Source organism: Microcebus murinus, chromosome 10 (assembly GCF_040939455.1).
Source record: "Microcebus murinus isolate Inina chromosome 10, M.murinus_Inina_mat1.0, whole genome shotgun sequence".
Classification (NCBI taxonomy): domain Eukaryota; kingdom Metazoa; phylum Chordata; class Mammalia; order Primates; family Cheirogaleidae; genus Microcebus; species Microcebus murinus.
Genome location: NC_134113.1, coordinates 5654558 through 5672268, shown reverse-complemented (window position 1 = coordinate 5672268; position 17711 = coordinate 5654558). Strand labels below are relative to the sequence as shown.

Here is a 17711-nt window from a genome sequence, read left to right as displayed (position 1 = left end):
TGCTACCTGGGAAGACTGCGGTGCTCTGCATCCCCATCAGCTCGCAGACCTCTGCGCCTGGGGGGGCTGTTCTCAGGGGGAGGGTGGCGTGCACAAGGATAACACCGCGCCTGCTGCACGGCGGACGCTTGGGCCTGCCCACGGACTGACCCTGCGCCGCACAGTGGGCTGATCTATGCTGGCCAGTGGCCTGTGACCTGCACTTGGAGAAGCACTGTCTGGTTTTAGTGGTGCTCAACAAAGCAGCAGAAGGAGCAAGAGGGAGCCGAGCACGCGGTAAAGTTGCAAGGGGGGGGGGCAGGAAGCAGGCGGCATCTGCTGTGAGAAGAGCTCAGATCGTGTAAAATTGTCACCTTTACTCTCTATGTACTTTCAGTCTACTCAAGGTCTCACGTGGTGGCCTAACTACAATTCCAGTTTTTCCTTTTCCAAAAGCAGATTCGGTGTGGCTGGCGATTGTTCACAGTGAACTTGCTTTGTGAGGAGAGGTGCCGACTGTCTTAATTACATTTTGGTAATCTCCTTTTAATTACTTGCTTCCTGTGCATCCCCTCGAGGAAAAGGATGACTGGTATCATATTTAATGAGCTTAAGGATGATGCATTAACTACTCCTATTATTTGTTACTTCTTTCCCTTCTATTAAAGAAAGAACACGCTGGGATTAGATGTTAGAAGTCCTCTCGGTGAGCACAGTCTCAGTTCTTCCCTGGCCTCCCTACCTTTGGCGCCCTGGAGTAGCTGGCCCACTCCCGCGCTCAGGAGTCACCCATGCTTCTCTGCTCAGAGGAAGGGACCTACCCTGGTGGTCTGTCCCCACCACACCTCTTGCCCCCAACGGCAGATAAACAGAACAAAAGAAAGCCCTTGCCTCCCCTGCAATTCGCCATGACCAGAGCTGCACAGTCACCCTTCACCCTGCCATTTCATGCTCTCACGGTCTCACTCTGTCCTTCCAGCCCAGAAGTCCCTTGCTCAGCTTGCCCTCCTGGTAAATGCACACTCCTCCGGTTCGCCTCGGCTCAGACACTGGGCAGGTGCCCCACATCCTCCTAGGCCAACTCAGGGGGTCAACAGGATCGCACTCCCAGAGCGCTGACTGCACACTGACCAGGTCGAGCGGGAGGTGGCACTGCAGAGGCACCTCGAGGATGGTGCTACCTCTGTGGCCCGGTCCCCAGCCCATCACAGTCACTTCTGTCTCAGAGCACATTTATCCTCATCACTCTTTTCACAACTAACACTAAACCTTCTCACAAGGATGCCGAGCAAAGTGCTTCCAGAGGTGAAAGCCACTCTTTGTGAAGGCAATCAGGTAGAGCTAAGCAACGCTAGGGGAAGCAAGCTGGCAATAGGGACAGCTTTAAATGCTTAATTCCAGAGTCGGTGGAGGCCCCCTGTGGTTCACTTGCGGGATGGTCTGGCCACCCCAAGCAGGACAGTAGACTGCAGAGGTTTGAGCACAGCCTCCTCCATCCACGGGTCCTTTGAAGGACTTTCGCTAAGGGCCCCTGAGCAGACCCAGAGACAAAGCCAAAGTCTTTATGAGGACGCCGGGCCACCCAGCTGCACCTCTGCCTGCCCTACAGCCCCCTCGCCGCTGCCCCTGTGCCCCTCAAACGCACGGTTCCTTGCTTCCTTCTTGCCCAAGCCGTCACATGGGCTGTGCCTGAGGTCCCTCCTCTCTGTCACTGCACTTACTCCTTCACCTCCATGGTCTCAGCTCAGACGTCACGTTCTCAGGTCCTCCCTTCGCTCTGCTTCCTCTTCTCACAGCATGTGCTATTCCCTGACATGAGATCTAGGCACTTGCTCGTGGTCCCTGGCTAGAATGGAGGCTCCTACAAGGCAGGGACTGCGTCCGTTTCGCTCGCTGCTAAGCCTGGCACCTAGCTCAGTGCCTGGTACACATGAGCCCATAGGAAGTACGTATTCACAGAGACAGTGAATGAATCCACACAATGGAATGGCACGTGCCAAATGAAATCCATGCTGCAGATGAAAATCCAGAGCCTAGAGAGTGCTGGTGCTGTGACAGTAAGTGAAAAGGTAGAGGAGAGCCGGCCAGGGACTCCAAACTTCCACACAGCAGGAAAGAGAAGGCCTGATCCTCGTGTGCTGCATGGCCGGTCAGTGCACAAGGCCTGGCACGGACCACTCGGGCACCGCAGGGGTAAGGGTACCGCTGAGAGACTGCCTGGGGGCAGCTAAAGCAACAGCAAAAGCAATAGTGTCACTTTTGGGGAGCAGGACTGGGGCTGAACAGTGAGTCAAGTGATCTCTGCTTTTAAATCTGTTGCAACAATTCAATTTTATTTCTACAGGGGCATATCTTATTTTGATATCAACAAAAAATGTTTGTTAAGACAAACTTGCAAGAGTCCAGAATACAACCCCCAAACTCAACAGCAGATACAGTCTGCTTTGGCCCCACTCCCAAAGATGTTTGTACAGAAAAGGGACTGGATGTAAATATACCAAAACATTCATATTAGTTGTCCCTAGGGGTGATTTTAATTACTTTCTTCAAAAGTATCAGTATATTCCAAACAGTGTATGATGGATATAACTTCTATGAATATTAGCTTCAACTTACAAAATTATCAATACTCAATCATCTATGACTTTAAAAATGGTAATTTCATATGATTCAACCCTAGTAAAAAGAATTATTTAAAATAATATACAAGGGGCTTCTTTTGAGATCAATAAAACTATTCCTATCCTTTGACCCCCATTATTTTATTTATTGGATTCTTTCCTAAAAAGAGAATCCAAAACGTGTATGTAGATTTTCATACAAAGTGTTCACTGTACAGTAAATCACAGTGGCAAAAGCTGGAAAAAATCTAAATGCTTAAAAATAAGGGAGTTGATGGAATGTTGTATAGACATTTTTAAGTGAAGTTTGAAAAACCTTTAAGTGACATGGCGCAACTTCGTGTTAAGTGAAAAAAAGCAAGGTACGTGATCATATATTTAAAAAGTGCATTAAAAATGGGAAAAAAATGATCTCCAAGTTAGTGTGGCACCCAGAATTTTGGCTCTAAATCTGAACCACCTGGATGGCCACTCCCTGCTGAGGTGGCCACGGGACTGCTGGGAGTCTGTGTTCCACCTTCCTCATTGTGGACAGCAAGATGAGAAAGTGTTCATGGAGGGCCCAGAGCTTAGCAGGTGCTCACTAAATAGTGGTCAAGGGTGTTCTTATCATCATACCATCATCGTGGGGTTTAGATTCCTACTTTTGTTTTTATATTTTGCTGCATTTCCCCAAATTTCTACAATGAATATATATTTCTTTTAAAAATCACAAAAAGCATAATCATTAAAAGTACTGAGAGTCACCGTAAGCAAAGAGCAAAGACAAGTCACAGACCAGCAGAAGGTTATCTGCAACCCACATGCCAGCAACGGACCGACTGGAATCCTTGCAGGTAGTTTGCAGATGAAGAAACCTGAATGGCTAGGCCGGGCGCGGTGGCTCACGCCTGTAATCCTAGCACTCTGGGAGGCCGAGGCGGGCGGATTGCTCGAGGTCAGGAGTTAGAAACCAGCCTGAGCAAGAGCGAGACCCCGTCTCTACTATAAATAGAAAGAAATTAATTGGCCAACTAATATATATAGAAAAAATTAGCCGGGCATGGTGGCGAATGCCTGTAGTCCCAGCTACTCGGGAGGCTGAGGCAGGAGGATTGCTTGAGCCCCGGAGTTTGAGGTTGCTGTGAGCTAGGCTGACGCCATGGCACTCACTCTAGCCTGGGCAACAAATCGAGACTCTGTCTCAAAAAAAAAAAAATAAAAAATAAAAAAAAAAAAAGAAACCTGAATGGCTGACCACAAGCACAAGCGTCTACCTTACTCATAATCGGATCAGAGGAAATTATCGAGGGTTAGAGGATGTGGAGCGCCAGGAGCTCAGGTACCGCTGGTGGGAGTGCACACTGGTACAGCCACTTAGGAGAACCCTGGCCAGTGCCTGGGGACACTGAACACGGGGCTGCCCTCCAGCCAGCAACTGCACACAGAGCAGCTCCTGCGTGCGCGCACAAGGAGACAGGCACAGAAGGCTGACTGGTGCTTTGCTTGTGGTGGAGGAAATTGAGAACAACCTACATGTTCATTAACAGGAGGATGATAACTGAATGGCAGCGTGTTCATTCAAAAGAATATATTCATTTAAGACTATTTCTATAGCAGCTTAAGTGAATGAACTAAAGCCAATGTATTGACAAGAATAAATCTCATATTTGTAATATTAAGAACAAAATAAGTACAGAAGACAACATTCAATATAATACCATTTATATAATGTTTCAAAGCATGCTATATAATAGAATATATTGTTTGGGAACATCCATCTAAGTGGCGAAGATAAGAAAAATTCAGAAAAAGCACAGTGTTCAGGAGCCCAGCACGAGGAGCTAGCCAGCTATCCCTACACTAGCGAGGTGGCTGGGACAGGACTTGATGTCTCTGGGCCAGCCGCCTCATCTCTCAACTGGGGACATGGACAGCTCAGACCTCGTGGTGACTGCAACAGGATTACACAAGCCAATGTGTACACACAGGACTGAAAACAGTGGCTGCCCACAGAAAGTGCTTGCTCCATAGTGTTTGCTGCTATTGTTATTATTAACCTAAAACCTTAAAAATGGTCCTGCTGTTTGCTCTGGTAATTTCATTTTCCGGCTCATCTTCTGGGATCTAAGATTACTTAGCACTCTAAAACAACCAGATAAAAGCAAGCTCTAAAACTTCTTTGAAAGTTAAAATAAAATAAAAACTTTTTAACAAAGTAAAGGCTACATATTCACTTTCTAATACTCCATGTAGAATCTATACCCATTTTTCGTTAAGAATGAGCTAATTACATGAGATGACTGGCAATTTATCTGATGTGGTTTAAATCAATTATCCATTTTGCAAAAACTAATTTTAGCTCATTTTCACAGAGACACTTATGTGCTGCAGACATCCTTACCTCCTCAAGGAAAGAGCTGAAGTTCTGGAGGAAATATTTCCAATTTATATCAGGAATCAGATGAATTCTTAGTTTCCTCAAAAAATAATTATACTGACTATCTGTGATTTTGTAGCAGAAATCCTTAATAACTTGTCCAAATTCTGTAGCCTTTATAAATCCTGTGTCCTCTTTATCCAGTGCAGAAAATGCCTTAAAAAAAATGAAAGGAAAAAAGACGGTAAATGCTACTACAGTCAAGTCATTATTTTAAAAACATTTTCCTTAAGTATCATCTCTGCTGAATGCAAATGAAATCTAGTATATGAAAGTCCCCTATAAATTCTAAATTACTAAATAAGTGCACCATTATTGAAGTACTAAGACAAGAGGATATGCACACAGGACGAGAGCGTCTGAGTTCCAAAGGAAATTTACCTTATTTGCTCCTATTTGGATGGAGGAAGAGTGAAGAGGAATTCTGGCCCCAGGTACCCCTGACCTAACAGAAACCTCACCCCTGCTCCCAGGAGCCCTGTTTGACAGAGGAGAGGAGAGAGTGACTTGCTGAAGTTCTCTCAACTCTTAAATTCTAGGTCCTTTAAGCATAAATTACTTGTAACAGGAGGCTCAGGAGAGATCTCGCTGCATCAGGGCAGGTGTCTGAAATGGGAGCAGCTAAGAGGAAGGGTCTTGGGGCCACCCCTCCGCCACCCTTCCACCCACCATAAGCTTTTACACTGAGGCTGCCATCCTCTCCTGACCCTTGGCCTGAGCCTGAGGGGCCTCACATACAAGAAGACCCCTGCTGCCTGCGCCAGTGCTGGAGGGGCTGGGGTACACATTGCAAATCCAGCAATATAGTAGTCAAACTGAAAAAGTGCAAAAATGTGCTATAAAAAGAAAACACATTTTTTTCCATCTGTCGAAATAAAATCATTCATTTTTATTGCACTAGGAAATCTGTATCAAATGGTAGATTAAGATCTTTTTTTTAAGTAAGAATTTAATGTGCCTGCAAACCCCAAACCAAATTCCCCTGTAAATTCTCATTCAGAGATAATTAGGCACACCCCATTGGCTCACCGGTATGATGGTATATGTGTAACCAAATTAACCTTAAAATTACTAGATAGCTTCAAAGTTGTACTTAGCTCGTAGTAATATGAGGTAGCTGTGTATAGTGAGATATTCCCTGGCCCTACAGTCAGGAATGGTCTTTGAACTTGGTACTGTCGCCCACTGGAAGTCCTTAATCTCTCTGAACTTCAGCCTCTTGGCCATAAAGATGGACTTAATTCAGAGGGCAGTTTACTAAGTTACTGGAAAATGCCCTACCCAGGTACTAAATGTTGAGGACAGTCACAAAAATGCACATGGCAAACCAGGCACTCTGTGCTACTGGGCATCTGCGGGCCGTGGCATGGAGGGGCACTGTACAGTGCTCAGGGGGCCTAAGAGGTGACCCTGGGTCCAGCTTTCTCTGGCCACTGGATCTGCACTTCCCAGGTCTGTGTGCAAACCCAGCCTGCCAAGCTACAGGGCTGGTGGAAGAAACAATTATGCAAAGGCTTAGAAAACTGTATGTTATATAAATGTGAGGCACTGTTAGGCCATTTCAGAAATAATGTGTGTGAGGCATCTCCACTGACATACAGAAATGTGTAGCTATGTCCGGGTCCTCTCTGATGGCTATCCTTAGACATCATCATCCCCTCCTCTCCGCACGGCCCCCCTCATGCTGTCTCTCTCTCCAATCCACCTTCCACACTTTCTCACTCAGAATCTCATTGCCAGGAGCATTTCTCAAAAGTGAGACCCACAGTTCCTCCCAAGGGTTCCATGGACCTCAGCTTGAGAAACACCCTAATAGCTGTCAAGCAGTGCCACTTTAGGTTAGAAGGGGGCAAAGCCATACCGCAAATGGGTTTATTTGGCCTGCACAGTCCTTTGGAAAAATCTGACATATGTGCTGACATTTAGAAATCAGGAGACTTACAGCTTCTCATGAAAAATGACACAGTCTAGGAACTCTGGGCCCACTTTCCAGCTTAGCGACGGTTGGCTGGGGCTGAGGGGAGCCTGCCTTTAGCCAGGGCTGTGCTCCCTGGCTTGCGGGGGCCCCATCATCTATTTCACTCCTGGTCCCTGTGGACATCTGAGTTCGTGAACCTTACTAGGTGATCGCCGGGCAGGGCAACCTCAAGCACAAGCTCTAGTGCTGGCGGTCTGGTGGCACATCGTCACTTGTCTCCAGGTGACACACAACATGTGCCTATTAAGTTTCTTTAGATAATCATGAAAACAAAGACATAAAAATGCAAAATCCTCATAAATTTCTAAGTGACTAAAGTTGATCCCCAAAAGTCATGGATAGTGAACAGCCCATTTCAATTAAAGATCCTTAGGAGTTTAACTCTTCAAACCACTTGGATTTGGAAAAGAGACAGGCTGGGACGAGCCCACTTTCCTCTTTCTACCCACGTTCCTGGCTCTGCTACACAATCCATATGTGATCTCGGGGAAGTTTATTCACTCAGAGCTTCAATTTACCCTCCTGTAGAATGGAACCAGTAATCCCACCTTGCAAGGTTATGATCAAAGAGAAAAAAGACTCATGAAATCTCATCAGGGCTGGTGGCCCACCAAAGTGCCTAGGGGGACAGAGCAGGCTGTCTGCAAAGCTACTGGGGAACCCTCTCCCCAGTGCAACACTGAACGCTCAGTGCACAGCCAGGACTTTGTGACGTCAGAGGGGATTTTCACTCTGGAGACTTAGTGCACATGGCCCTAGGGGTTTTGAGTGGCTCTTTAAATCTGGTTTGGCCGGGGTTGTTTGGGCCATGGGTGCCAGCTTCCCATGGGAAGTAGGAAACTCATCTGTGGGCCAGTCTGGGGACCACCACCTTTCTAGGAGCGTGGTTCCAAAGCACTCTTCCCAAGGACACCAGCATGGTTAGCAGCATCACTCTATACTCCCTCTCAAGCGACATACAAATGTACGCTGTGCAACGACAATCTACTTAGGTGACTCCCCTAGCTCCTGGTGGCTTCGACATGAAGTCTCGGTGCCACAGCCCAGCCCCACTCAACTTCTTTAAGGCCACCTTTCATCCCTTATCTCTGTGTGCCCATGCCTGGCCACATGGAGAGCTCACTGGATGTGCCAAGCTCACTCTTGCCCAAGGGCCCCTATTCTCTTCCCTCTGTGACTGGAACCCCTTGATCTCACCCCACACCCAGGATTTGCTAAGTACTGAGCACTTGCGCCTCAGAGAGCACATGCTGGGGTGGAATCGCAGTAGCTGTCTGTAGGGCAAAAATAGATACACATTTGCCCAAATAAACAATCTTCTCTTGATGAACTAGACCCGCCAAAGAGAATAGAAAGAGGTGGGCAGGGTCCTGGAAGAGGGGGATGGCTGAAAGGCATTTGCCAGAGTTGAGATGAGTTTTCACAATAAAGCACGTTTTCAGTCTGCCATACCTTTAACAGATCGGGTTGGGAAAACTCAACCACTTCCTGGATGTTCTTCACAAGCTCCTCTGGGGTCAGCGTGGAAAAGTTGATTGGTGGGCTCTCCTCTTCCTCTCTTGGCTGAGCTCTTGCTGGCATGCTGTTCTCCAATGCTTCCAAGAAGTCAGCGTAACTGACAGAATTGTCATGCCAGCTGATTTCCCAACTTGTCCCCAAAGAAAGAGAAGAATGTATTAAAACCCATCCTACCACTTATTCGTTCAACAAACAGTTGCTGAACATAGAACAGTGTGGGGAAAATGAATAATTTTGAGACACTGTTCCCTGCCCCGTAGGTGTGTACATGCCAATTAGCTCTGCTCATAGGCAGGTGCATACAAATACTGCCACACAGGGAAATAAAGGAAGGGCTATGAGAGTATGGCTATTGCCAGCTGTGGGGCCACGGGTGTCCTGCCCTGTACAACAGGGCTCGTGGCTTGCCAGAGCAGAAGACGGTAAGGGGGCTCCAGCTAAAGAATCTGGTCCTAGGACCGGGGCAGATGATGGTGCTTGGATGGAGATGTGGCACCTCCAGAGCAGCATGATGGGGAGATGAATCTGAAGCCAGCCTGTGCGGTGGCGGGCAGTTAGGTCCAGTAGTCTGGACAGGAGGCTCCCGGGGCCATCCAGGCCAGAACTGTAGGGCTGGACTTAGAAGTAGCAGTGGAACTTGAAAAGAAGGGGAAGATGTCAAAAGACTGTAAAAAGGAGAAAAGGAACTGAATAAAATACATGTCAAGTTCTTTTTCAAGAGTGGCCGAACTGAAGTGGTCAAGCCAAAAGCACTCAGAAGATATGTTGCAAATAAAAAGTTCTCAAATAAAAATTTCACCTGCATATATAATCTCAAAAAGGGCATCCATGTGGAAATAGAGGTTCCTTCATGTTCTCGATCCAACACAGAAGAACTTACCTCTAAATTCTGAAAGACCAGATTGTGGGATAAAATCACAAAGTTTCATAGAACACAGAATATACCTATTAAAGATGTAAAATAATTCAGAATAAAGTTTAATTGCATTCAAAGTTCACACTGCTGTGACTTCAGTTCTCTGGGGAGTCCCCTGGCACTCGAACACCTGAACTTTCTTTTAGTAGGACGGGGTGCAAGGGTCCAAGTGGAACAGCTTGGAATGTTGGTAAGCCGGAGAGAGAAGTTTCCAGTGACTCAGATACTGCTTGTAAAGAAGACGAGCCAAGAGCTGAGCTTTTCCAACCCACAGCTGCAGAGCAGCCTTGCATAGGCCCCGCGCCGGGTCGGCTCGCATGATGGAGACACGAAGGAAAAGGACAATTAACACTATTTCATCAGCAGGCTAAATTGCCAACGTGGTATTAAGATGTAGTAATAAAATCAAATGCATATGCTAATCTCCTCAGTAGTATTTAGAAAAGTCTATTTTGGATCTAGAAAAGAATAATCTACATATAATTACAAATAACAGAGATGTTTATCATCAAGAGGTCTTTGAGAAGAAACAAGCAACTGAGCAATGGATCCTTATTAAGGTTTCAATGCATAAAAAAGTTGATCACCCCCATTGAAAGGTGGGCTACAGAAATTCCACAATCCTTTTGTTGTTGTTTATAAAAGTATCAAGTCTAACTATGTTTTAACAAGACTCTCTTATAATGATTTAGTTATCTGCTGCTATTTTTCCATGATTTATTCATTGAATGCACATGAATTCCTATTCAGCTGGCAATAGATTCAGTGAGAGGAGATCCTGTTTAAGGAAGAAAAAAACATACAGGCATTTGAGGATGAATGCCCCCCTTTCTTTATACACACATACATGTGCACACATGCTCTGGACTTCTCACAGCTCAAACACAATGGAGCAATGCCTTCAAAATTTTAAGGGAAAATGATTTTCACTCTCAGGATTCTATGCTCAGATAAGCTGTGTGGGGAGAATTTTTAAAGATTTTAGATCAACAAGAACTCAGAAAATTTACTTGCTGTCCATCCTTTCTTAGGAAATTACTTCAGGGAGTACTCCAGCAAAAGAAGAATGTAAGTCAAGAAATAAAGAGATGTGGGATGTAGGAAACAGGGGCTCCAACCCAGGAGAACAGTGGAGGCAATCCAGGATGCCCTGGGCCAGGCTCTGGGATGGAGGTACCAGGGGAAAAAAGAGAACAGAAAGTGGGATAGAATGCTGGGGAAACTTGCAGTGTTGCCAGAGTCGAATTTTACCTGAGCCCTGTTCTCCTAGAAAACAGCAATGGCTAAAGAAATCACCCCACACTGTATGACCTTGGAAAGGGCTACTACAAAGAACCACCTTTTCTGCTACTTAGAAAAGACTCAAGGATGCTCCCAGGTTTACCTCTGACAACTCAGATGCAGACCTTCCAAATTCCCCTTCCCATTTTCATTAATGATTAGCTGAACCGTTTGTACCCGCTGACTAATCTGGACAAAATACCTGCTAACCTGACCACAGTTTAGCTAAGCTTCTTTCCTTCCCCAGATCCCTGAACTTTGGCCCACCTCGGTGGGAGCCAGTGTGGGAATGGGGAATAGCCCCTCCGTAATGGCGCCTCCCGAGACTGACCACAAGGACAGGCATTTCTTGCCCCATCTGTCTGATCACACGATCCACTCATCTCACTCTCCACGCTAGATGCTTTCTACCTTGTTCACTCTTCCCTATCAAAGAAAAGCCCTTTTCTTCTTGACCATTGAGATGCTTACAAATTTCATGGTTGGAACATTCTTCCTATTGTAAGAATCCTCCTCTCCTGATTACAATATTGTAGTAGTCTTTTCAAATGGAGTCTCTTTTACTTGAGTATGAATTTGTCTTTATTTGACAAGGTAAAATAAAGGAAAATAATACAAGAAAAACAAAGAGTATATTAAAAACTCCAGAAAACACATAACCTATACAATATAATTGAAGTATAAATATTAAGCAAATTTAACATGTTGCTATGGTATGAATGTTTGTGTCCCCTCAAAATTCAAATATTGAAATCCTAGCCCCCAAGGTGATGGTGTTAATAGGTGGGGGCCTTTGGGAGGTGATTAGGTCATGAGGGCAGAGGCCTCATGAATGGACCTAATTCCCTTCTAAAAAAAGCCCCAGAGAGACCCTCATCCCTTCTGCCCTGTGAGGTTACATTGAAAAGATGGACATCTATGAACCAGGAAGTGGGACTTTATCAGATGCTGAATCTGACAGCGCCCTGGTATTGGACTTCTCAGCCTCCAGAACTGTGAGAAATAAATTTCTGCTATTAACAAGCCACCCAGTTTATGGTATTTTGTTATAGCAGCCTGAATAGACTAAGACAAATGTGTTATGATTTTCAGCAACTGATGGAATCTATCAAAGAGAATCTATTTGATATTAAGGCCAGAGGCTCAGGGATAGTGCTTCTGAGGGGGAAAAAAAGCTAATTTTCATTCATTACTTGTTGACACTGAACAATACTTAAATAGTTATAATAATGAAATAATGTTGAATGATTTTCAAGTTTCAGAAGCAACCTATGGACTAAGCAGGAAGGACTTGGTTGCAGCTACAGGATAGAAGATTAAATTTAACTACTTTTTCCAGAGTACAAATTAAAGTATAGCTGCCAAAAGATGGGACATGGAAGGAAGAGAAAGTGGTGGAAGGAGGAGGGGAGCTCTGGCACATGCAGAGCTCAGAAGTGTCGCTCTCATCCTTATAACAAGAAACAAGCTGAATAAACTGAATACCAGTGGCTTTTCTTGGGCCCATCAGAGAATCGAGGTCACAGGGCAAAATGTCACCCTGAAACCTGGAGAGACAGCTGGGACCTGTTTTCCTAGAGCAAAGCCTTGTAGCCCCAGGCTGGCAGGAGCACCCACATGCTAATGCTGACAGTGAAGGCCACTAGTGGATTACGGTGAGGGCAGGAAGCTCCAGGCCTACTCTTAGCCATCCCCGCCCACTTCCATGGGCTTTACCAGCAGGAATCCCACAGTGAAGATCTGGGAAAGGTCCCCTTGTGGTGCTGGCAGGGGAAGGGGATGAGCAATCCTTGTAAAATATGTCCGGGGTCTTCTCCACAATGACTTTCCAAGGGAAAAGACTTTACCAGAGCCTATCTCAGCTTTGGGGGAAGGGAAGTTAGCCAACTCCAGCCCCCTCTAGCCTTCCTGTATTACTTGAGGGAGGAAAAAAAAGGCTAAGAAACATTTCTAAAGGTTGTAGCCCAGCAACTCAGCCCACTAAAAGACTGAGATTAAATTACAAGACCTTACCACTACCTTTACCAAGCTCCAACACAATAACAATGGATTACAATGGAAAGAGCTGCAAAACACAGACTCTATTTAAGAAGGAGTTCCCAGGGAAACCCAAGAAAACGGGAGAGGCAAAAACAAGGATACTGGAAGAGACCGACACTGACAGGTACGGCAAACACTAGCCACAGCCCAACTGCTCGCCAAATTATCATAAAATCTCACAATAAAGGCCTGTTTACCTAAGTTCCTATCTGACTTTCTATAATATTAATAAAAAAACTACAATGCATGTAAAAAGGCAAGAAAAGACACAGTCTAAAGAGACCAAACAAGCAGACTGGAAGCAGACGTGAATAAGACACAGATTGTGAAATGATCAGATAGGGGATTTAAAATAATTATAGTTAACATGTAAAGTGCTCTAATGGAAAAAGTAGACAACATTCAAGAACAAATGGGCAATGTAAGCAGAGAGGTGGAAACATTAAGAAAGAATCAAAAGGAAATGCTAGAAATCAAAAAACGCTATAACAGAAATGAAGACTGACTCTGAAGGGCTCATCAGGAGACCGGACGTGGTGAAGGAGGGAATCAGTGAGCTTGAAGTGTGTCAGCAGAAACTTTTCAGACTGAAATGCAAAGAGAATAAATAGTGTGTGGGGGGGAATCCCCCCACTATTGGATATTCTTGGCAGAATATCCAAGAACTGTGAGATAATTTCAAAATGTCAAAAATCTGCATAATTGGAATACCAGAAGGAGAAAAAAAAAAGGAGCTGAAAAAATATTTAAAATAATAATGGCTGAGATGTTTCCAAAATTAAGTGTAGACACCAAATCACAGCTCCAGGAAGTTCACAGAACACCGAGCAGGATAAATACCAAAAAATCTACACCTGCGCAAATTATATGCAAACTGGAGGAAAAAAACTAAAGACAAAGAGAAAATCTTGAAAGAAGTCAGAAAATCTTGGGGTAAAAAAAACTTCGCTATAAAGGAACAAAGATAAGAATTACATCAGACTTCTTGCCAGAAACCATGCAAGAAGGGAATGGACTGAAATTTTAAAGCATTGAAAGAAAAAAAACAAACCCACCAGCCCAAGATGCTATATCCAGCGAAATTATCCTTCTAAAATGAAGTGGAAATAAAGGCTTTCTCAGACAAACAAAAACTGAGAGATTTTATCACCAGCAGCCCTGCCCTTCAAGAAATGCAAAAAGTCATTGTTCAGAGAGAAGGAAAATCATATAGATCTGCATAAAGAAAGGGTGTCAGAGATGGAATAAATAAAGGTAAAAGAGAATCTTATATTCTTATTTTCAGCTGATCAAAGTTGTAATAATAACAATGTATTGGATGATTATAGCACATGGGTGAGCGAATGACAGCCACGTTATTAGGTACAGGAGGGAAGGATTAGGAATACTCTGTTACAAGGTTCCTGTAGTCCTGTGAAGATGCATCCTATTATTTGCAAATGGGCTTAGGCTAGCTGTGAATGTATACTGCAAACTCTAGAGCAAGCAAGAAAAATTGTTTTAAAAGGTGTGTGTGTGGGGCTGCTAATATTGTCCCCTAAAAGGTGCGGGGTGGGGGGAGACATAAGATTTGTGCATTCAGACAGTGCAGCTAAATTACACTGCAAGACAGAAATGCATATGAAGGAGTCAGAGCAGGCAATTAACTCTAAGTTATTTCAGTGTGGAATAAGACTTGCAGTTAAATAAAGTGGCTTGAACACACAAAACTAGTTCTGCTCCCACTCAACTTTTCTGTTATAAAATGGCAGGAAAGGGAGTTTTAAAAGGGCAGAAGGCAGTGGTTCTCAAAGTGAGGTGCCTTAGCACAACAGCATCACCTGAGCCCTTGTTAGAAATGCCAACTCTCAGACTTACTGAGTCAGAAGCTTTGGGGGAGGGGCCCATAACTGAGTTTTAACAAGCCTCCCTATAATTCTGGTGCTAGCTGGAGTTTGAGGACCACTGGCAAAATCCCCCTAAGGACTAAGAGAAGGTGAAAGAAGACAACAGGTGCTGGTGTCCCTACAGATGAGTATGAAGGAATGTATGAGAATCCAAGAAATCACCTCTTAAAAGGCCCACAGAGGGAATGTGGGAAAGAGGGAAACCTGTATACTGCTAAAACTGAGGAAATCTATGAGAAAGTGGAACAAAAAGAAAAAGATATAAAAATAGAAGAGAAAGATGTAAAAATATGTAAGAGAACAATCTAGGCAGTTTAATATTCAATAACAATAGGAGTTTCAGAAAGAACAGGAGAGGAACCTCTTAATAAAATAAATCAAGAAAATTTCTGAGAATTGAAGAACATGAATGGGGCATTTTTATCAGAAGATGAAGCTGCAAAATCAGCTGATGTGTCTGAACACACTGGAAAGAGATTTCACAATTAGGGATGAGTTGGGGATTTAATTAGTGATAATGAGTACAAAGGAAACTAAATGAACAACAGTAAAAAATAAGATAATTTAACTTCAGGGGAAAAGTGCTATGCAGGGAAGAAAAGCAATCAGCTAGTCATGGCAGTGTAGGTCCGGAATGTGGATCTAACCCTAAATGTGACACAGTGGCATGGTGAGTACATGGAGAGAAGTTTTGGGTTGTTTCCCTGGGGTGGTGGCATGTGATGAGTGGAAGAGTTAAACCCACATCTTCCTGGTAGGATGTCAATAGACACTGCCTAAAAGTGAAAAATCAACAAGGAGCAATACATGCTTGTCATTTAGAAAGAGGGACATTTGGTACCAGAAGACATCAGCCCAAAGTGTTGAAGGTTGTTGACTCTAGGGAGGGGGATAAGGGCCATGGCAGGGCCAAGGGGCAGCTGTTTCCAGTAATGAGCCTTGTAGAACCATTTGACTCCTGTCTAAGTGCCTGAATAACTTGGCCAAAATAAAAACATTATTTAAAATGATGCTGCTGCTAACACACATCAGGAAGTTATGCATTTGTCAAATTGCTTTCTCTTTTTGCTTTTGGTTCACTCAAACCCATTCTAACGTAGCCCAGCCAAAAGGAATATGAGGCTATTTTAATGTCAAAAGGACATTTGCTTGAATGGACATACAGAAGAAATAAAAGCAACTTGGTAGCATGTTTTTAGTACAGTGAGAAACATATTTAAGCTAGTCAAGAGACCTGCTTAGAAGATCGATCAGCTCCTCTTCTGTAAGAGAACAACCACATTCTTGCAGCACTTTCTGTAGCTTGCATATCGATAGGTAGCTATTTTTAGATTTATCAATTTTGGTGAGTGCTTTGCTAATATCTTGATAATGGTCCATAAGCTTATCCCTGAAAAAGAAGATATATCAGACATATCCTAAAATCATCAAAACAAATAATTTCTTTAAAGTAAACATTTCATGATCATTCTAATGTGATGATTTGATGGTTCATCTAAGAACTAATTTTGAAGATGTTTTATAGCTTCAGTGTAACATTTACATTCAAAGGTATCCCAGAAAAAATTATAAATCTACATCATTATCACTTTATTATTACTATCATTAGCAAAACTATATTAGAGAAATTACAATCTTGTCTTTTTACTAGAATTGGTACTTCAAAAATGGAACCAAGAGTTTTAAAAATATAGTGATATTACATAGACATGTGAAATACACATTCATTCTCAATAAATACTTGTTGAGCACCTACTATGTGCCATGTGTTGCTCTAGGGGTTGGAACACACGCAGTGGATCAAACAGGCATCCCTAGAAGAATCTCCATTCCAGTGGGGGCAAGATTGACAATGAACAGAAGAACGAGGACACTGCACGGTTGGATGACAGGTTAGCAGGCAAGAACAAGAGCCAGTTAGGGGGACTGAGGACACCCACAGTGGTAGTAGGGTGCAAGTGTAAGTAGGGAGGTGCAGACAAGCCTCATTGGGAGTGTGACACTCCAGCAGGGACTAGGCAGTGAAAGAGTCAGCTGAGGACACAGGGAATGGCAGTGCCAGGCCCTGAGGAGGAGTGGGGAGGCACAGGTGTCCAGTGACTCCTCATTTAGTCAGGTATTTTTATTAAGAATGCAGCCACTATTTCACTATTTTGTGTGCATCAGCAGACAAAGCAGGAGCCGTGTTGTCTTCCTCATGTGCAATCTCACATTTGATCTTCTTGACAACCCTGCGAGGGGTGGGTCCTATCGTCCCCATTGTACAGACAAGGAACAGAACAGTGTCGAACCCAAGGGCAGAGTCAGGACAAGCCCAGGCCTCTCCCTCACGGCGAGGGAGACGGTATCCTATTGCAGTTCCCAGCTCCAGGGTTGATTTTCTTACAGAATGTACTGAAGTCTCTATGATTAAGTTTTTCAGTTCTGGAAAATTCTTCTCTGACTTAAAAAAAAATATTGGTAAGGGGTTAAAGAAGTTTGGAAATCTTTAAGAATAAACAATCTTGCACTTGACCTATGGTAGAGTGATTATAAATTCCATAATTTCAGCTCACCCAGGTCTCTGAAAAGCTCTTTCTAACAAACTGAAAAATATGCTTGTCTGATGTGCTCGGACTTGATCTTGGCTTTGGGGCTATTCCTCAGGGAAAAGAATGTGCTATAAATTCTAAAAATGAAATCTTTGGGCCGGGCGCGGTGGCTCACGCCTGTAATCCTAGCTCTCTGGGAGGCCGAGGCGGGCGGATTGCTCGAGGTCAAGAGTTCGAAACCAGCCTGAGCAAGAGCAAGACCCCGTCTCTACTATAAACAGAAAGAAATTAATTGGCCAACTAATATATATATATATAAATTAGCCGGGCATGGTGGAACATGCCTGTAGTCCCAGCTACTCGGGAGGCTGAGGCAGAAGGATTACTTGAGCCCAGGAGTTTGAGGTTGCTGTGAGCTAGGCTGATGCCACGGCACTCACTCTAGCCTGGGCAACAAGCGAGACTCTGTCTCAAAAAAAAAAAAAAAAAAAAATGAAATCTTTGGTGGTAATTGTCTACCATCTCAGATATGTTTTTGTGGG

General features: G+C 44.1%; 1 protein-coding gene across 1 annotated transcript in view; it reads right to left on the bottom strand.

The window, feature by feature from the left end:
• The window catches only part of EFCAB6 (EF-hand calcium binding domain 6), a 244799-nt gene that overhangs the window by 39834 nt on the left and 187254 nt on the right, over nucleotides 1-17711 (bottom strand). Inside the window, exons 25-27 of the mRNA XM_012757712.3 lie at nucleotides 15873-16028; nucleotides 8450-8645; nucleotides 4984-5175 (exon numbers count right to left, since the gene is read on the bottom strand). Of these exons, the coding sequence (XP_012613166.2) occupies nucleotides 4984-5175; nucleotides 8450-8645; nucleotides 15873-16028 (544 nt within the window). The remainder of the gene's footprint in view (nucleotides 1-4983; nucleotides 5176-8449; nucleotides 8646-15872; nucleotides 16029-17711) is intronic.